Source organism: Schistocerca americana, chromosome 1 (genome assembly GCF_021461395.2).
Source record: "Schistocerca americana isolate TAMUIC-IGC-003095 chromosome 1, iqSchAmer2.1, whole genome shotgun sequence".
Taxonomy (NCBI): domain Eukaryota; kingdom Metazoa; phylum Arthropoda; class Insecta; order Orthoptera; family Acrididae; genus Schistocerca; species Schistocerca americana.
This window is the reverse complement of record NC_060119.1, coordinates 536,940,679-536,963,002: the sequence shown is the minus strand read 5'-3', so window position 1 is coordinate 536,963,002 and position 22,324 is coordinate 536,940,679. Positions and strand designations below refer to the sequence as shown.

General features: G+C 41.7%; 1 protein-coding gene across 1 annotated transcript in view; it reads right to left on the bottom strand.

The window, feature by feature from the left end:
* Positions 1–2,534: 2,534 nt before the first annotated feature.
* Positions 2,535–22,324, bottom strand: part of LOC124573006 (odorant receptor Or1-like) — a 38,565-nt gene continuing 18,775 nt past the window's right edge. The window contains exons 4-7 of the mRNA XM_047131134.1: positions 19,782–19,881; positions 13,560–13,673; positions 4,523–4,678; positions 2,535–2,594 (exon numbers count right to left, since the gene is read on the bottom strand). Of these exons, the coding sequence (XP_046987090.1) occupies positions 2,535–2,594; positions 4,523–4,678; positions 13,560–13,673; positions 19,782–19,881 (430 nt within the window). The remainder of the gene's footprint in view (positions 2,595–4,522; positions 4,679–13,559; positions 13,674–19,781; positions 19,882–22,324) is intronic.

Genomic DNA, 22,324 nt, shown 5'->3' with positions numbered 1-22,324 from the left:
TGGAACAGTATTTGGTCATTTATTTACAACAATAGAAAATTGTTCAATAAATGGTGTATGATGCTTTGGTCCAATAGTATTAATTAGAAGTTAATGCTGTTAAAAATATTTCATGATTTTATGTCTTTTTTTTTAAATAAAATATTACAGAGTTTTTGAGGGAGCCCCTCTGCGTCCATTACATCTGGAAGTCGGTCCTGTACATATCGATTGTTTCACTGCGACACACTCGCGTCTCAGCTGCTTGATATCGACAACAATAGCTAAGTAGGAACAATTCTTGAAACACAGTAAGCGTCCCAATTTTGCAGTTTTTTAGAAAATAATCCCAGAAAGGCCCCTTCTTGGGAAGTGGGCCTTACTGGGATTATAGAGGTTAGCCTCTACCAGAAAATGATATCAGCGTTCTAAATGTACTAACTTTTCTAACAGTCGGCGCCTTTCCTCATAACTGATATGCACAGGTTTCACTTTGAGTTATAATGCACACACTAACTACCGTGTTTTCTTTTTTTTTATGATGCATATTTGGACACTTTTCATACATTTTTATGCATTTTTCATGCATGTTTGGATGCGTATTCTAAGGTTCTTATGATGCATGTAATTCGGTCATTACTAATCAGTGTCTGATAATCAATCACTTGGAGTTATGTAGATTAAAGACTCTTAAATCTGAGTGTCTGGGGGAAATTTGTCGGTTTCATAACAGCAAAAAAAAAAAAAAAAAAAAAAAAAAAACACGCTCTCACACATATGTTGAAGGGTTAAGTTGGAAGTAAACAGGTACATTGGTAGCCAAAAACGAGAAGGGTCTGACAATGAAATATAAGTCTGTCTTAGGTTGTAAAGTATATGAGAATCTCTTTGAGAACTCATAGCGAAATGTTTCAATTACATAAATACTGTCAGTCTTGTTTGGTCCACATACGATTGCCTCGAGTTATAGAAAATATTCCTTGTCATGAACTTGCAGCAGATTTTTCCTTAGGATTACTTTTTGTTTGATAGTATCAATCTTGTCATCCAAGCCAATTCCCAAATGATTCTACCCTTGGATTAAGAAACTTAACGAATTCAAATAATTGGTGACGTCGATCATAAAGATATTTTCAACACTCTATTAACCATTAACTCGGTTTTTTCTGTAATGGCCGCCTTCATTTCAACCGGAATTCACTGTCGTTCGTCAGAAGACAAGTGCACCATATTGTCTTTGTGGCTGGCTTTGTAATAACATTCTAATATGTACTTTTCTAGCACATAAGAGTGCGATGGCCTGTTAAGCATTTTACATGACCTTTAAACTATACCAATATTGAAGTAATTTCCTTTCGGCACTGAACGATGTGGCTTCGACACTCCAGTTTTTTGGGCAACTGCGTAGATGCCACAATATTCGCAGTGCTCGATGTAAATGTAATTTAATGCAAGTAGCACTGTTAGCAAACTGCATGGCGTCTGACTGCTTTGCAGTAGCGGCGTCCTGCTGCTGCCTTCGTTTCCCTCTCCCTCCCCGCCCATCACTCACACTCGCTGCTGCACTCGGAGCTCTGGGCAGGAATGCGGCCGGAGTGCTGTTTGGCCAGTGTGATAGTGAATAGACACCTGATGTTTGGAACAGTAAAGGTAGAGATCAATTACTGGACTTCGTTTAACGCTATACGACTGAAGATCGATAAAATGGGGCGCACATTTAGAATGACGTTCATTGCGGTAGAGATAAAAATTTGGGCGTCAACTGAGTAATCAAGTCGACAATAAAACATAAGCAGCGTATTCCATCTCTTTTACATATTGCCTATTGCCTGCATGCGTTTCTCTCTCACAATTCCTTTAACAATATTTAGTAACATGCACTTTATTTCAACTTTCGCTAAAGGACTGTTTCTCATATACATTTAGGTGTACTGAATCAGTTAACGACAGATGTGATTTACATTTTCATATATTCCGTGTTTTAAATGGTATGTGCACACGAAAATTGTCTACTCATAGTTTTCATAATTGTAATAAAATATACTCAGATAGTTAGTCACAGCCCCAAAGAGACATAACCAGTGTTATAAACCGCGTTGTTTTGGTGTGTGTCCATTTCAGCTCTTCGCAGGTGATGTACGCTTACTTAATCTTGATGATATTTTTCTCACTCATGTGTACATTTTAAATAATTTAGTTATTAAATGTACAATACGAACATCGGAAAATAAATCATTTTGTGAAGGAAACCCATGGTTTTTATTTATTATTCAGATGAGTACAAAAAAATGGAACTGTGTATAAGCCTCTGTCATGTTCCCAAGATATCACGTACCAAAAATCTTAATTGAAAGGAGGGTGTACAATACCTTAAAATAGTCGTTTCGCTAACACTTATACTGACTGGCACTGATATTTTTCATTAGCATGCATAAAATATACAATTTAATTTTTTCTATAGGTTTTTCCATAAAAATTCGTGTGCTGCAGTGTATGCTACAGTGAAGCAATTTTTAAAGCTTAAATACTTATGAAATAGATGTATTGCCGAGGTTTTACTCAGTGTTGCGTACTTGGAAAAGCATGTTGAGCAGGACGTATGTTCCGTTGAGTACCTGTCGGAGGAACAAACCTCAGTTAGAATAAGATATATATAGATACATAATAAAAGTCGTGAGAGGTGGCTTTAGGATTACTTGTAAAACCTTCAATTCAATTCATTAATGATTTAAAGTCCTTACTTTTTTATACAATATTATGACCTGCTTCTCGTGTACCAACTTAATTTTCAATCTCCTTCTAATTATTTCAGTGCTAATTTTATCATTTTTACTACCTTGTTAGTGTGTAAGGTTATACGCTCCAAGACTTCTACGAATTATCAGACCACATTCATTATGGTCCTGGGCCATCCCTTCTTTCTTGTTTAACTATAGAAGAAATCCCTGTACCAAACACATTTCTTGATGAAAGATTCTCTCGTTTAACGATCTCTGTAATAGATACGTATGTGTAAGTCGAATGTGATTCGAACACAAACTTGCTAGCTTCAAATTTTCAACTATTTAACTCTCTAATAGTGGCACTTTCTGTATCAGTTGTACAAACAACGTGTGGATGGATTCATGTCTCTCCCACTTGTCACCACTTTTTTAACGAATGGAGTGAATGTCAGGTGACACTACGTCCATGAGCCCGCTGTCGATTTGCCTTGAAGCCGGCGAACAATCGATCACATACAGAAAGACCAGGGGACTTTTCTTTTGAATCCAACGGCTGTAGGATGTTTCAGTTATTTAATTACATATGTGCATCCTTTGTTTCGTTTCCAGTTCTGTTTATGTGTACCAAATGAGAATATTTCCGTTTAGGGCAAAATATCTATATGAGACAGCATTTAAAATTTAACTGTATTTTAAACTAAAAATTAAAATATCATAAGAAATATGTCTTTATATTACGTCTTTGCCCACATATTGTATAACACAAAAATGAAAAGAATGACATAGGAAAGCCTGAATATGGAACATGGGAACATACGGTCGCTGAAGAAAATCAGAAGTCACTCTCACATCTGCTGGGTAACATCCTAGAACAGGACGTGGGCAATGAAATGTGCAGTTGCTTGGGAATTTCCTTAAGCATATAAACATAGATTTTATGTAAAATTGTCAGCGGCTTCGGACAAAGTGATCAAGAGCTGGAAATACGTTGGAGAATCGGATAAGCAGTACTAGGGTCATGTAAGTTGAATGAGAACTAATTATCGAATTAAGGAAGAACAGACCTGACTTATTAAGCCACATACTCAGTAAAGTTATTTAGCGTAGAAGGAGTCAGAATACACAATAAAATGACTTACAGACAAGGACAGTTCTCTTTAATGGATGTGCTGTTTCAGTATCAGTACTGCAACAGAGTTGAGGAAGGTGTTTCTGAAACAATACCTCTGTTCTACGAGCAGATATACATAGCAGTGAAGCCAGGTCTAAGAAGCAACCAGAGAGGAATAACTAGAAGCGTTTGATATGTGATGGTGCCTTAGAAGAATGTTAAGATATAAAATGACAGAGAAAGTTCGAATTGAAGAGCTAATGGAATGAATAGGAGAGGTAAGGAAACTCAGGGAAATACTAAACAGAAAAATAATGATGATGACAGGTTTCTTAGGCACCGTTTTTAAAAAAATCGAGTGTGTATATAACTGATGAGGTGACAGCCTTCATCTACCTGGAATTTTGCGTCACACTACTCTCTCCGCAGGCCAATTAGCTGTCAGGTCCGTTTGCTCATTTCTGTGGATTCTATCGCCCCCTTATGCCACGTACCTAGCATAGCGATTAACGAGGAGGCAATATAGTATACCATTTCGAGATTCCTTAGCATATATGCCACAAAACTATCCCTATCATAAAATCGACAGTTACGTAGCATTTGTGCTATTTCATACAGGAATAGTTAACTTATCACTGCAGAGATCAACTGAGATAAACAGATTGAGATTAGGATATGTATATTCACGATTCATGGGCTGCTTGCTAACCTGGAGCAACATCTGCTTGGACAGCTGGCACGTCTTTCCGACTGTGATCTCGACCGGCCTTCCCACCATCATCATGAAGATGAGCAGGCTGCGTTTGAAGTGAGAATTGCAGTTGATCCAACCACAGCTGAAGGCCGAATGAGACAGCTTCTCACTCTGCAACATTTTAGGTGTCATTAACGGTGACGAGCACGGCAAAACTATTTATAATCTTTCTCTCGGTGATCTAGCACCTCTGCTTCAAATTCGATAATGATAGTTCTTACATTTACTCAAAGCTTTGCGTACACGTGTGTCCTCTGGGTAACAAATTTAAGGGAATGCCCATGTAAGATTACTTCGACTAACCATCGTTAGTACAAGTAATCTTACATGGGAATTCCCTTAAATTTGTTACCCACAGGACATTTGTTATGAACACTTATTAAGGTTTTATATTGACGTGATATCAAACTGAATCCACTCTTACACTTTTTAAACTAGACACTGTCCAGTATTGTTTTCTCGTTCAGTATTATTTACTTACGATAAGAGTTCCAACGGACTTTTGCGAGGTCTCGGTGTCTGTGAAGACTGCATCTTGTTATTTGGTAGTGAATAACGTCAGACACCAAATGGTTTTAAACAGAGACATGTAATATATCCCGAAAGATCTGTCTGTGATTAAACTAACAGTTTATTAGGGACATCATAATAAGAGAAAGTAAATATTTAATTTGGAACGCCATCATGGAAACACTAATAAAAGTGTAAGCTGCAAACGCAGCCAAAATGTCACGATGACGTTCTCGGTTATAACTGCATGCACATTTCTGTTCATAAGTTTACGTTGAGCTGAGAGTCATTTGTCGTCTGTAATAAGTCACATAGCTAAATGAAAGTGTTTCGTACTACGGCAAAATGCGATCTGCCAGGAGGAAACTATAAATGACCAGATGCTACTAGTTACACCACTGACGTGATAATAATTGAGAAAATAATAACCGCACGAACGTCCATAGTAAAATTTCAGATTAGAAATCACATCTTAATGGTAATGTTGCCGATACAGCATTGGGAACAGAAGGTAACTGAACCTACAGTGAAATCTGAAACTGTGATCAAAAGTATCCGGACACCCCCAAAAACATTCATTTTTCATATTAGGTGCAATGTGCTGCCAACTACTGCCAGGTACTCCATATCAGCGATCTCAGTACTCATTTTACATCGTGAGAGAACAAAATTTCCACACTCCTAAACATCCCTAGGTCCACTGTTTCCGATGTGATGGTGAAGTGGAAACATGAAAGGACACGTACAGCCGGCCGGTGTTGCCGAGCGGTTCTAGGCGCTTCAGTCTGTAGCCGCGCAACCGCTACGGTCGCAGGTTCGAATCCTGCCTCGGGCATGGATGTGTGTGATGTCCTTAGGTTAGTTAGGTTTACGTAGTTCTACGTTCTAGGGGACTGATGACCTCAGATGTTAAGTCCCATAGTGCTCAGAGCCATTTGAACCATTTGAGACGTACAGCACAAAATCGTGCAGGCCGACCTCGTCTGTTGACTGACACAGACCGTCGACAGTTGATGAGGGTTGCAATGTGCAATAGGTAGACATCTATCCAGACCATCACACAGGAATTCCAAACTGCATCAGGATAGACTGCAAGTACCATGACAGTTAGGCGGTAGGTCAGAAAACTTGCATTTCATGGTCGAGTAGCTGCTCATAAGCCACACATGACGCCGGTAAATGCCAATTGGTGTACGGAGCGTAAACATTGTACGATTGAACAGTGGTAAAACGTTGTGTCGAGTAACGAACCACGGTACACAATGTGGCGTTCTGATGGCAGGGTGTGGGTATGGGAAATCCCCGGCGAGCGTTATCTACCAGCGTGTGTAGTGCCAGCAGTAAAATTCGGAGACAGTGTTCTTACGGTGCGAGCGTGTTTTTCGTTGTTTTGCGTGGCACTATTACACCGATGTTTTAACCACCTTCTTGTTTGCCACTGTTGAAGAGCAATACGGGGATGGCGATTGCATCTTTCAATACGATCGAGCACTTGTTCATAACGCACGGCCTGTGGCGGAGTGGTTACTCGACAATAACATCCCAGAATCCGATAGAACACCTTTGGGTTCTTTTGGAACGCCGACTTCATGCCAGGCCTCACCGACCAACATCTATACCTCTGCTCAGTGCAGCACTCTGTGAAGAATGGGCAGCCACTTCCTAAGAACCTTCCAGCACCTGATTGAACGTAAGCCTGCAAGAGTGGAAGCTGTCATTAAGGCTGAGGGTGCGCGAACACCATACTGAATTCCAGCCTTACCAATGGAGGCTGACTCGAACTTGTAAGTAATTTTCAGCCAACTGTCCGGATACTTTTAATCACCCCATTTCCAGGGATACGGTGAATAGCGTCTGTTCTGGAATCCAGCGGGTAGTTGTCAGTGTCTGTTGGTGCGGCTGCACCATGCTCTTCTTGATCTCAGCAATCAAGTAGTAAACATGTGACCTTCATAGAAGATCACCATAAAACAATTTTCAGCTTGAATAAAGATGATGGAACAAAAGGAAAGAAATCCACTACACCAGGCATCAGTCTCTAGACTGATTTTTCTGGTCATCGGTTTATGGACCTTTCATAAAGAAAATTGATTTTTTGAATCACCTATGATACCCCAAGAACTGTATGATGAATAAGTGAAAGATGTCACAGCATGCGCACGCTTCGATCTCGCGTCTGCAAGCCACTGTCTCTATTAAAAATGTTATCACTGATTTTTTATTTCGATGATTTCTTTAATTTGGGCACAAAACGTCACCCGAAATTGTACTGAACGCTATCTCAGAAAATTGTTTTGAACAATTATTTCATGATCCCTATCGAAGCGAAAATGTTTGCGAAAGCATACTTGACCTCTTAGCAACTAATAATCCTGGACAAATAGGAGCATAGTGACGAATACAGAGATTCTGCTAGGCTGAATACCGTAACACCACAACCATCAAAAACAAACGCAAAGTGCATCTAATTAAAAATGCTGATAAAAATTCTCTTAATGCATTTTCAAGAGACAGTGTCCATTCCTTCCGATCTGACCACGTAAGCGTAGAAAGAATGTGAAATGATTTCATTGAGATAGTATCGATGGCGTTTGAGAAATATATACCACATAAATTAATAAGTGATGGTACTGATCCCCCATGGTACACAAAACGGGTCAGATCGCTGTTGCAGAAGCAACGAGAACAGCATGCCCAATTTAAAAGAACGCAAAATCTCAAAGATTGCCAAAGATTTGCAGAGGTTCGAAATATTGCGAGTACTTCAATGCGAGATGCACTTAATAATTTCCACAACGAAACTATGCCTCGAAATCTGGTAGAAAACACAAAGTTTTTCTGGTCACACACAAAGCACACCAGTGGCAAGACACAATCAACACCTTCACTGCGCGATGACAAAGGTGAAGCCACCGATGACAGTGCCACTGAAGCAGAGTTGTTAAACACAGTTTTCCGAAATTCCTTCACCAAAGAAGAAGAAGTAAATATTCCTGAATTCCAATCAAGAACAAATAAAAAGGTAAAACATAGAAGCAGATATCCTCGGTGTAGCAATGCCGCTTAAATCTCTTAATAAAGGCACGTCCTCCCTTCCAGATGTATACCAGTCAGGCTCCTCTCAGAGTATGCTGATACAGTCGCTCAAGTCACACTAATACCCAAAAAGGGAAATAGGAGTAATCCGCTGAACTACAGGCCCAAATCACTAAAGTCGATTTACAGTAGGGTTTTGGAACGTATACAGTATTCGAACATTATGAATTACCTCGTAGAAAACGATTTATTGACACATATTCAAAACTAATTAAAAAAATATCGTTCTTGTGAAACACAATGTTTATACTAATGAAGTATTGAGTTCTATCGACAGGGGATCTCAAATAGATTCCATATTTTTAGATATCCAGAAGGATTTCGACAGCGTTCCTCACAAGCGTTTTCTAACCAACCTTCGTACCTATGGAATATCGCCTGAGTTGTGCAACTGGATTTGTAATTTCCTGTCAGAAAGGTCAGAGTTTGTAGTAATATACTGAAAGTCATCTACACTCCTGGAAATTGAAATAAGAACACCGTGAATTCATTGTCCCAGGAAGGGGAAACTTTATTGACACATTCCTGGGGTCAGATACATCACATGATCACATTGACAGACCCACAGGCACATAGACACAGGCAACAGAGCATGCACAATGTCGGCACTAGTACAGCGTATATCCACCTTTCGCAGCAATGCAGGCTGCTATTCTCCCATGAAGACGATCGTAGAGATGCTGGATGTAGTCCTGTGGAACGGCTTGCCGTGCCATTTCCACCTGGCGCCTCAGTTGGACCAGCGTTCGTGCTGGACGTGCAGACCGCGTGAGACGACGCTTCATCCAGTCCCAAACATGCTCAATGGGGGACAGATCCGGAGATCTTGCTGGCCAGGGTAGTTGACTTACACCTTCTAGAGCACGTTGGGTGGTACGGGATACATGCGGACGTGCATTGTCCTGTTGGAACAGCAAGTTCCCTTGCCGGTCTGGGAATGGTAGAACGATGGGTTCGATGACGGTTTGGATGTACCGTGCACTATTCAGTGTCCCCTCGACGATCAACAGTGGTGTACGGCCAGTGTAGGAGATCGCTCCCCACACCATGATGCCGGGTGTTGGCCCTGTGTGCCTCGGTCGTATGCAGTCCTGATTGTGGCGCTCACCTGCACGGCGCCAAACACGCATACGACCATCATTGGCACCAAGGCAGAAGCGACTCTCATCGCTGAAGACGACACGTCTCCTTTCGTCCCTCCATTCACGCCTGTCGCGACACCACTGGAGGCGGGCTGCACGATGTTGGGGCGTGAGCGGAAGACGGCCTAACGGTGTGCGGGACCGTAGCCCAGCTTCATGGAGACGGTTGCGAATGGTCCTCGCCGATACCCCAGGAGCAACAGTGTCCCTAATTTGCTGGGAAGTGGCGGTGCGGTCCCCTACGGCACTGCGTAGGATCCTACGGTCTTGGCGTGCATCCGTGCGTCGCTGCGGTCCGGTCCCAGGTCGACGGGCACGTGCACCTTCCGCCGACCACTGGCGACAACATCGATGTACTGTGGAGACCTCACGCCCCACGTGTTGAGCAATTCGGCGGTACGTCCACCCGGCCTCCCGCGTGCCCACTATACGCCCTCGCTCAAAGTCCGTCAACTGCACATACGGTTCACGTCCACGCTGTCGCGGCATGCTACCAGTGTTAAAGACTGCGATGGAGCTCCGTATGCCACGGCAAACTGGCTGACACTGACGGCGGCGGTGCACAAATGCTGCGCAGCTAGCGCCATTCGACGGCCAACACCGCGGTTGCTGGTGTGTCCGCTGTGCCGTGCGTGTGATCATTGCTTGTACAGCCCTCTCGCAGTGTCCGGAGCAAGTATGGTGGGTCTGACACACCGGTGTCAATGTGTTCTTTTTTCCATTTCCAGGAGTGTAGTAAAACAGAAGTAATATCCAGCGTTCCACAAGGATGTGTTATAGGCCCTCTATTGTTCCTGATCTATAATAACGACATAGGAGACAATCTGAGTAGTCCTATTCGATTGTTTGCAGATGATGCTGTCATTTACCACTTTGGAAAGTCATCAGATGACCTAAACGAATTGCAAAATGATTTAGGTAAGATATCTGTGTGGTGCGAAAAGTGGCAATTGACCGTGAATAATGAAAAACGTGAAGTTATTCACATGAGTACCAAAAGAAATCCGCTAAATTTCGATTGCGCGATAAGTCTCACAAATTTGAAGGTTGAAAATTCAACTAAATACTGATGGATTACAATTACAAATAACCTAAACTGGCACGATCACATAGATAATGTTGTGGGTAGAGGAAATCAAAGACTGCGATTCATTGACAGTTCACTTAGAAGGTGCAACAGATCTACTAAAGAAACTGTTTGCACCACACTTGTGCGGCCTGTTCTGGAGTATTGGTGGGCCGTGTGGGATCCGCATCAGGTGGGACTGACGGATGACATCAAAAAAGTTCAAACAAAGGTGGTTCGTTGTATATTATCGCGAAATAGGGGAGATTGTGCCACAGACATGATACGTGAATTGGAGTGGCAATCACTAAAACAAAGGTGTTTTTGGTAGCGACGGGATCTTCTCATGAAATTTCAATCACCAGTTTATTCCTCCGATTGCGGAAACATTCTGTTGCCACCCACGTACATAGGGAGAAATGATCATCACGATAAAATAAGAGAAATCAGGGCTCGCCCTGAACAACTTAAGTGCTTGTTTTTCCGGTGTGCTGTTCGAGAGTGAAACTGTAGACAGCTTCGAGGTAGTTCATTGAACACTCTGCAATGCACTTTATTGTGAATAGCGGAGTAATCACGTAGATGTAGATGTTCACAGTCCCAGAAGCCTTTAGGACTAGTCACGCTAGAGATTTCGTCAATTTTGATCGGTTCAGGTTTCTCCAGAGCAAGCCGGCATTCTGGAGTACTGTGGGCCATAAAACCTCTAATTTTTTTCCTGCATCATTATAAAGTGCGTACTGCTTGTCTGACGTGAGAGTGACGACACTCGAAAGGCATCTTGTAGGTTCAGCTCTTCTGACACCTGTCACATGTATAACTGATCGGATTATTGTCATAGCCTTGAACATCGATTTTATTTTGTGTTTTCGAGATGAAACGTAACAGTATTATGAAAAGGATAGCTGCTACTCACTATACAGCTGAGATGCCGACTCGCAGATAGGCAGAACAAATAAACTGTCACACAATAAGCTTTCAGCCAATAAGAACTTTGTCAAAAGTAGACACGTACACACGCTAACGCAACTCACAAACACGTGACCACAGTCCCTAGCAGCTGTAGGCAGAGTGTGAATAGCAGTACATGATGGGAGGGGTAAGGAAGAGGCTGGGGTGGGAAGGGGAGTGATAGTGAGGTAAGAGAGGGGGATTGTCAAGTAATGATGCAGGAGCCTACAGGGACGGGGCGGAGAGAAGGCAGCGCAGTTAGGTGCTGTCGGCGGGTTGGACAGTGTGTGGGGCTGTTTGGGGGGGGGGGGGGGCGTTAGCAGAAAAGGAGAGAGGTACAAGACTGGCTGTGTCGGTGGAATAGAGGGCTATGTAATGCTGGAATGGGAAAATGGAAAGTGACAGATAGGTAAGGACAATGACTAACGAAGTTATAAGGCAGGAGGGTTACAGGAACGTAGGATATACTGCAGGGGGAGTTCCCATCTGCGCAATTCTGGACAGCTTTTTCGAATTTGTGCTGGTGGGAACTCTCCCTTCTCCTTGTCGTTAGTCTTCTGTGATTCTTGCTTGAAATAATTTCATTTATTTGATGAACATTATAGGCGTTGTTGCTAAAGACTTTGTACGACTATGTGTATCTAGGCTCATGGGGCAGGTTGTCGTCGTCTGATATCTTCCTTGCAGGATGTAGCGATGTTTGCAATAATGTGCGATTCATGATGGATGATGGCGTGCAAGTAGAGTTCGGCGTGGGTACATGTACTGTACACGCTGACAATGTGCGTTTTGAACCATGAACCATGAGCAGGGCAAGCTATTTAGTGATGTAGCTTGAAGGGCGGCATGAAAGTGATTATAATTAACACGGAACCTATTAATCAAGACAAATCACAGATTTGTAGTGATCAACATGTATTATGGGAGCAGATCAAAATCAACCGATGCCTAATTCCATGCTTACGTATCTAAACAGTAGCTTGAATTCACTATTCTTAACGAACTGAATAACTGATTGTCCCACTAATTATAAAATTGCCTGCTATTCAAATTTAATGGTGCTTGGAACAAATATGGTTACGTTTGTGGGTGCGGCTCAAAGAGGTGCACAATTGAGGCGGTCCTGTATATCTATCGCTACGTTGTGAGATTTAGAGGGCGGGCAGTGACCTGCACCAAGAGACTCATCGTTTGAGGTGTATATAATATGTGATTTGTGAGTTAAATTTACGTGGTATCCGAAAATTATGCGTATGCGAAAGGTGAGAGAGAATGCGCAGCTTGCAATGCTTCATGAACTGCGAGAAATTGGCGCGTGTGGCCATTCCAACGCTCTGTCTGTATGTGAGAGCTGTAACTGACGTGCGGTGTAAGACCTCACAAAGAGCTAGTCTCGGTGATACGAAACGTCGTGTAAGTTTCGGACTCTTGAACTTTCGACAACTTTGCGCAGTTTGGTAGTCATTCAGATTTGGAATACTCTCGACGTTGTGGAGCTTTGATCATATATTTCATTCCACTCCATGGCTGCAGCTCTTACACTTATTTAGCAGCCTTTCATTAAGTTCTCTTTTCCTTGCGCTGCATTGGGACATTGTGGCTAAATGCGTACCGCGTGAACTGAAGGAAGAATACATGAAAATTCAATTTAGAGTTTCCCTTCATTCAACGAATCCTTTTTTTATATTTATTTCGCAAACTGTCTCCGAGCTGTAACCTAGTATGTAACAAACATAGTACGTCTTTGTGTAAGACTGCGCGATCCGTCCCGCAGACGTATTATACTAGTCAGATTTAGTCAGACAGGTTCACACAATTTCCAAGTGCTTTGTGAGTCCGGTAGAAGTTTCCTGTCTCAGAGATTTACTCTTAGTTAAGCAACCAACTGAGAAGCTTACAACCTTAGCGTTAACATTACCCATTCCTACAATGCCTATGATGTGCTTCCCGTTTTCTCTGTGACATCGACAAACATGAAATCGTGTTCCAGCTACAATCTTTGAATTACCATGAAATTACAACACCTTCTACATGACTGCAAACTGAGAGACCATAGAAACAATGCAAATAAAAGAAAATAGGAAATGAAATGTGCTATCGCGATGTTCACGTGTGACAGCATTTAGGTATTATCTTCTACGAAATTATCCATTTTGACAAAACAGTTGTGTCCCATTCCTACCGGATCCCCAACGAGTTCAGCAGCGTCCTCTGTATTAACACTTACCTGGTCAGTTGTGATTTGGCCGAAAATGCAGTACATCCCTGTCTGGAACAGGACGGGAGGTATCGTCAAGAACGCCTTCATCGCCTTCGTCAGATTTCCGTCTCTCTGCAGCAACTGTACATGACAGAATACTCGTATTGAACTGTCTCCTGCCTGTGAGATCAGCTTGGCCAAGTTTCTAAAACACTATTTCTAATCTACAGTAGTGAATAGATGTATTTATGCAGTTACATGCATATGCACTCAAAAATGCGCACACACACACACACACCCACACACAGACACAAACCCATGCGCGTGCGCAAACGCATTTCGTCGTACAAAACATCAGAGTAACGAGGGTATGTGAGAACGTGACATAAAATTACCTCCACGTAGGCTGGTATAACCATGAGTACAACAACTAAGCAAAAGCCCAAAATAATTAACATTCAAGTGATGTGTCTAACATTATATATGGCTTAGCAAATAATAGTGGCGACTCTACCACACGAAGGTATTCTCCCTAAAGGAAATTTAGATAAACTCAGTACAGCACTCAGATTCTCAAATCGTACTGCGAATAGTTCCTGTCATCAAACAGAAGAGGATATACGATCACTGATACATGAAACACCCTAAAGCAACTCATGAAACTGAAGTCAGAGTTATCCTTGAAGTCCATATACTACAACTGTATCTTATTTAGGGATTTTATTTACTTCATAATTATGAAAACATTCGTTCTGGCAAACATAATGAATTGAGACGCTGAGAAACATATGGACCTAAAGCACACTTTCTTTGATTTTGAGATTTTAGCTCGTGTGAATGGCCCCGAAATCTGTTGATGTAACTGTAAAGCAGATGTATCTCTAACTATAAGCCCACACCGAAGGGTAAGTTGGGGAGAGTTGGACCATTGAGTGGGACGGACCGGTAGAGTGTGCGCTGCTAGAGAGCAGCTTCCGCTACTTCTAGCCACCGAGTTTGCTATCTGCAGATAGGAGTCGAGGTGGTCCATCTCTGCAACAGCACGAGGAGAGAATGACCAGGTTACGTGGGAGTGATGGACCACTTGTTTTAATGTAGGAGAGATGGAGCACTATTGAATTTACCTTAAGGCATGTACAATAACATCACTGAAGATGGCCGTGGCTGCGGACTTTGCTTATTTTGTGGAAGATACGTCTGTGCCAACAAATGGGAAAGCAGAATCTCACACAAAGGCCTACCAACCACTTCAAAGCTCATAAAAAAAATCTAGTGATCCGAAGCACATCAAAACAGCTGAGTTATCTGCACAAGTTAAATTTCTTCACTGATACAGCTTCGGACCGCACTCTTACTAAACATAAAACCTCCAAGAACAGAATTTCAGAACTGATTACTCCTAAGCCAACACAGAAAAGAAATTATGAAGAAATATCTGCTGCTTCTTCTGTTGATAAAACCATTGATTCCGAGAGGAAGGTAGTAACTCTATCGAAATGGCTAAACTTTGCTCTAAATATTGAAACGGTAAATAAAAGAAGGATAATAAAAGAAAGGAAACAGGAAAAGGACACAGAAAGGTCACCAAAGGGAAATACTAGTGATGAGAAAACAGGTAGAAGAAGTTAAAAAGGAAAAATATTGTATCTTGTTCTTCAGATGCAGACGTTGTAGAAGCTTAAGAAAATATCTTTGTTGAATGGGATGAAGACTGAAGTGCTGGCTGTTATAAACTCTATTAGGAAATTAATAAAAATGGCGGTAGGATTCAGTGTGTTTCCTGTAGACGATGGTCATATGTGTGTTGTTCAGCATTTGGTAATAAGTGTAACTACTGTGGTGAGAGAAATATAGCATAATGCTAGAACAAAACCAACAACTCATTAGAAAAGCCACTATTCATTCAAGATGTATAATAAACTGATAATACTGTCTCGGACTAAAATATTTAATACAACAATTCTATGCTCATTACAACATATATCAAATAAAAATATATGATTTTAATTGACTGATTTCTTCTTCTGTAGCCATTTGTCTCTTGTACATTTCTCCCAGTACAATGGGCCATCTCACTTGTACGTGTACAAGTGAGGTGGTCCACCCATGCATATTTTTGTTTGATCATATATCTTGTATTTTAAGTGGCAATGCCTCAATAATATATTGTACTTAAGTTTATATGACTCTCTATACGAACATCTTGCCAGAAATGTTGTCTGTGGAATCTTATCGGACTTAACTGCTAAGGTCATCAGTCCCTAAGCTTACACATTTTTTAACCTAAATTATCCTAAGGACAAACACCCATGCCCGATGGAGGACTCGAACCTCCGCCGGTATCAGCGGCACAGTCCATGACTGCAGCGCCGTAGACCGCTCAGCAAAACCCGCGCGGCTTGCCAGAAATCAAAAGAGGTTGAAAAATACACAATTTGCATGCTGGAGGAAGAAGTGGTCCAGCTCCCCCGGACTAACTCTATACATGAACATTCATGAAAGGCTGTCTGATTAAGTTTGGCTACATAATTTAGTGTCTACATTATGTGTGGAGTAGTAATACTTTGTAGTCGGAGGTATATCGGCAACTTTATCTGAGCCTCACGTCACACACATCCATGCCCGAGGCAGGATTCGAACCTGCGACCGTAGCAGTCCCGCGTTTCCGGACTGCAGCACCTAGAACCTATCGGCCACCACTGCCGGCTGTGTGATGTCCTTAGGTTAGTTAGGTTTAAGTAGTTCTAAGTTCTAGGGTCTGATGACCTCAGATGTTAAGTCTCATAGTTCTCAGAGCCATTTTAACCATTTCAACGCTCTTCATTTATGTATGGAAACATTGTGAATGAACTTTAACAACACTAATCCTAAACAGTAAGCAATATTTCATAACATAAAGTGGGATCATTATTTTTCATAGTAAATATGGAATTTTGAGAACTGCTTAAAAACTAGTCAGAACTATGAGGCTCGTGGTTTGTCCAAAAATTTGATTTTCACAAACATTTATTTTTCTCGAAGCTTTATGGGAGTGCTTTGTACCCTTTTGGTTCTCACTAGCTGAATTACAGAATAACAGCTCCATGTAGATGATTCTACGTGTAACACTCTTCGAACTATCGAATGAAAAATATTAGCGAGGATCACCATGACATAATACTTTTTGAGTACCCTCAATATAGTACTAAAACCCTAAATCACATCATCTCTCATAAATTCTTACATAAAATCATTTAATGAGACCATTTAGAATGCATAGAACTAACTGTCTAAGCAATCACGAGCCTTTATCTTAGGTTTTCTCTGAAATTAATGATAACAATAAGAAGAGAAACAATAAGAGGCATTCAAATGTAAACAAGACGGGTGAAATAAAAGCAAGTAAATTGTCTACTATTTAGAAAGTCGTCGCCATAACAGTTACAACGTTTATTCCACTATCTGGGAAGTCGGACAATGCCTACATGGAACAATGTTTGCGGTTGTCTGCTGAACCATGACTGGACCCAGGCGGGCACCTCTTACACCCAAGCAAGTCGACGGTCACGAATATCTTTCTTCTGCGCTCCAAAACTACGAAAATCATATGGGGAGAGATCGGAACTGCATGGAGGATCTTTTAGAGCTTTCCAGATAAACTTCTGCAGCGTAATCGAAAAAGCCTTGGCTACATGTGGTTGGGCACTGTCTTGCGAAAGTCGCAAAGATTGTTTAGACTACGCTGCAGAACTTTCTCTGGAAAGCCCTTCCACATCCTCCGTATAGTGCCTATCTTTCCCATGTGATTTCCATACTTTTAGAAACTATGATAACGTCCTGTTTAAATTTCAATAAAAATTACCGAACGTAACGTAAAATGGACTTTAAGAGAGACATAACACAGCCATACGCCAGTGCTTTCGATTTTGTTCACACCAGCTCCTCTAGTTTGGTCAGTAGGCTTTAACGAACAAGGATTCGGTGTGCTGAACGTACGATACACTAACGCTGATGTCGAGCACAAGCAGCGATTGGTTAGTAAGGTATGAGACCTAACCTGCACACTACAGATGGGATCTATCATGACAGTACCATTTCTATGCTGACTACTGAAGTTACTCTAATACATTGACAACCACCGTTAGTCTCATTTAGCGGAAATTATTGGAAAAACGTATGGCAAACTACGACTTATTATTGCTCCCGACTACAAGTTAGTGACACAAATGCAGACAAAAAGTTTGAAAACATATCAAGAAAGTTGCTGTCGGCTTCACTCCGAAGTCTGTTTTGGTGCTGTCGTTTACGCTTCTCTATCCTGTGCAAGCTTCTTCTTCTCGAATAACTACTGCAACCTGTATCCATTTGAAATCGCTTGCTCTATTCATCTCTTCGTCTTCATCTAAAATGTTTACCTCGAAAATACCTTCAATACCGAACTAATGATTCCAAGACGTCTCAGAACGTGTCATATCAACCATTTCCTTCATTTAGTCGAAGTCTGTTTTGGTGGTGTCCTTTACGCTTCTCTATCCTGTGCTAGCTTCTTCTTCTCGAATAACTACTGCAACCTATATCCATTTGAAATCGCTTGCTCTATTCATCTCTTCGTCTTCATCTAAAATGTTTACCTCGAAAATACCTTCAATACCGAACTAATGATTCCACGACGTCTCAGAACGTGTCATATCAACCATTTCCTTCATTTAGTCGACTTATATCTCCAAATTTAGTTTCTCCCCATTTCTGTTCAGTACTTCCTCAATGGTTACCCAATCTACTGCTCTAATCTTTAGCATTCTTCTCTAGTACCTCATTTCAGAAGCTTCTATACTCTTCTTACGTGATCTGCTCATTGTATATATTTCATTTACGATCATGGTTACTCTCTAGACAAATACCTTCACAAAAAAATTGCTAGCACTCAAATTTATATTCAGTGGTAACATATTTAAGTTCTTGAGTAAATCTTTCCCTGACATTGCCATTCTACTTTTTATGTCCTCTGTACTTCGGCCATCATCAGTTACTTTACTGCCCAAATAGAAAATCTCATCTACTGCCAATGTGTCTCGTCTCCTATTGTAATTCCCTCCGCATAGCCTGATTTTTGACTATATACCATTAATACTATTTTGCTTTTGTTGACGTTCATCTATTATCCTCCTTTCAAGGCAATGTCCATTCTGTTCATCTGCTCTACCAAGTCCGTTGCTGTTTCTGACAGAATTTCATTGTCATCTGTAAAAATCATACTTTTATTTCTTCTACATGAACTTTAATTTACCCTCATAGTTTTTCTTTTGTTTCCTCCTGCTGCTTGTTCCACATGCAGATGGAATAACGCCAGGGATAGGCTACAACCCTACCTCAATCCTACTGTTACCCACCACGACCGTCCACTCTCACAACTAGCGCCTCGTTCCCGTACAAGTTGTACGTTTTCCAAGTGTGTATTCCGGCCAACGTTGGACAAAGCTTTCTCTGAGCCTACAAATGCTATAAACTTAGGATTGGCTTTCCTCAAACCATCTTCAAAGATAAATTGTAGGCTCAATAGTGAGACGTGTGTTCCTACATTTCCTCAGAGTCAGCCTCTACAAGTTTTCTTCTGTAAACAAGTTGTCGGTATTTTGTAAAAATTACTTAATAAACTGACAGTTTGTCAATGTGAACATCTCTTACAAGGGAACCTTCCCATCGCACCCCCCTCAGATTTAGTTATAATTTGGCACAGTGGATAGGCCTTGAAAAACTGAACGCAGATCAATCGAGAAAACAGGAAGAAGTTGTGTGGAACCTGGGTCGGAGTGGTTATACGACGATAACGTTCCTGTAATGGACTGGCCTGCATAGAGCACTGACCTGAATGCTACAGAACGCCTCTGGGTTGTTTTGGAACGCCGACTCCGTGTCAGGCCTCACCGACCGACGTCGATACCACTCCTCAGTGTAGCACTCCGGGAAGAATGGGCGGCCATTCCCCAAGAAACCTCCCAGCACCTGATTGAACGTATACCTGCGATAGTGTGGGCCTACACCATATTTAATTCCAGCATTACCGATGGAGCGAGACACGAGCTTTTACGTCATTTTCAGCCAGGTGTCCGGATAGTTTTGATCACATGGTGTACTTCGTGATTGAGCGATATGTTTGAACTTAGTAATGTATGGTGCCTGCCCTATAACTAATATACGCGTTCATTATGTGGAATACCAAATACGCAAAAACAGTTTATACTTGATTACTAATGAAGTAAAATCACTTACACCAGACGTGACAAACATAATTGAACACAAGTTTGCCATATTGAAAAACAGAAGAATGAAGGTAGAAACGTTCATTGCTGTCTGCAGCAAAGAGGCTGACCTGCAACAAAAATTTGACATGTGAACTGTGAGAAGACTGAAAACAAGAATGTTACAATAGAGAAACTGACTAACGATTATACTGTAACTGGTGCTCTGTTTGGTGATGATGAGAAACTTATACTTGCAGTTATTTACTACCTGCCGAAGATTCTTCTCATCTTCCCAGTTCTGAGGGAAAATATATTGTGCCAGAAAAAATAAGTAAAGCACACATATCACATTTCGGACGACAGTACAACTTCCTACTGTGACACAACATCGACAGGTATATAAATGATTAAATATGCAGTTCGCTGTGGTAGGAAGACCGGCCGCGAAAGTGTATTAGTGTCGTTCGGTTTTAATACTGTTACATGGCCTGGAACGGCATGTTATTGGCGTGAACTGATTCCGATGTTGAGTGATCACTGAGAAGGGTACTCGTCTGAGACAGTATTATCGGCACATGACGGAGTTTGAAACGGTCCCGGTTGTCGGTCCCCATTTGATCGGTTGGTCGAATCATGCAATTGTTTTGTGTGACAGTGGCCCGATTTTGAACTGCATTTCACCGTAGAGGGCAGACATACTCCTAGTCAGATTTCGGTCGACCACTTCTGACCACCACAAGGAACGATGGCAGCATTGTGCACCAAGCACATCGTAGCACCTTCAGATTTGCACCTGCAGTCCAGGAACATTTCGCACCATTTGCACCATTGGCAGCCGAAGCATGGAATTATAGCTTCCTGTGTAAGCTGCCGTTAACACCACAACTCGAACGGCTGCGTGGCCGGGAAGCATACAGGGTTGATGAACGGGTCTGCATTGCGTTCAGGAATGAACCGCAGTTCTCCACCACCCGGGTGATTGTCGTGGGCGAATATGGGGGCGACCTGCTTCGGAGAGGTGTGGATGCGGTACTCATTCGATCGTGACGTGGTCAGACAACCGGATATAGCTTCACGTCAAGGCTGATAGTGATGAGGGAACTCTGATGACACAACGATATGCCACACACTTAATGCGTCCTCCTGTGATACCTCCCACGTGAAAGCATCGTGGTGCCACTTATCAACACGACAATATTCGTCCACATATGTCACATGTCTCTGTGAACTGTCTGTTTCATGTTGAAGTATTACTGTGGCCATGAAGATCCCAGATCAGTCCCTGACATAACATAAGTGGGAGCCTTTCCGATGGCAGTTTGCCTCGGTGCTACACCCAAGTTATCAAAGACCAGCTTTGGGTCCGGTTGCTTCATGAGAGAATAATACAGCTTTGACACGTTCCCAACCGAATCAGCGCATGCATGCGGAACAGAGGAAGTGTAACATTGTACTCATAAGCGGGTTCATACTGACACGTACTTTATAAATTAGACTTGATTTTTTTAATCACCGAAATAACATCACATATCATTCCAAACCGTGAAGTTTCATTTTATGTCCTCCTTCCTTACTGGCAACTTCAGTTTTTCCATCACACAGCATATATTCGCTCCACAAGCTTCAGCCACAAGCAACTACAGAGCGCCTGGGGCAAACTGCTGCGAACGAATATCAGCAACTTTCAATTCTATGCATTTCGCCCATTGAACGAAAGAATGTTATCGACCATACTCCTCTGATCTTTCTTATCTTATTGTAATGATTCCTGCGCGAAATATACTGTGAAGGCAGCGTCACATTTCTTCAATTTATTCTCATTTACGTTCGCCAAGCGTTACTATTACATTTTCGTGCGGAAAATACTGACATGTTAAGATCCTACTTGCGCGCTTCTGATTTCGTTCAATGTCTGCTGCCATGACAACTTCATAAGAACTCCAGCAACAGAGTAATGTTAAAATGGTAGCTGTTTCCTTCATCGTGAGGTACATCTCCATCTACAGGATTACTTTGCAACTGCCAACAGCAGATGGTACATCGAACCACTTTCACACTATTCCTTTACCGTTTCACTATCAAACTGCACGCTGGGAAAATGAGTACTTAAGTATTTACGCACGAGCTCTGATTTCTCTTATTTCATCGCGACGATGATCTCTCCCCATGAAGGTTAGCGTCAAAAATTTTTTTTCGCTTTCTTGGAAGGAAGTTTGTGATTAATATTCCGCCGGAAGGAGAAACGCCTTTGTTTTAATGATTGCCACTCCAATTCGCGTGTCATACCCGAGACAATTTCTCCCCTATTTCTCGATAATACAAAATGTGCTGCTGTCCTTTGAAATATTTTATGTTCACCCTAAATCCTACATAGCAAGGATCCCATGCCACATAGTAATACTCCAGTTGAGGACGGAAAGGCGTAGCACAGGTGGTGTCTTTATGGATTTGTTACATCTGCCACTAAGTGTGGTCTTTGTTTGCTCTCACCCTTTCCTAAGTGATCGTTCTAATTTATTTATTTGTGTATCCAATGTGATATGATTAGGCCCATGAGGCTATAACATACAT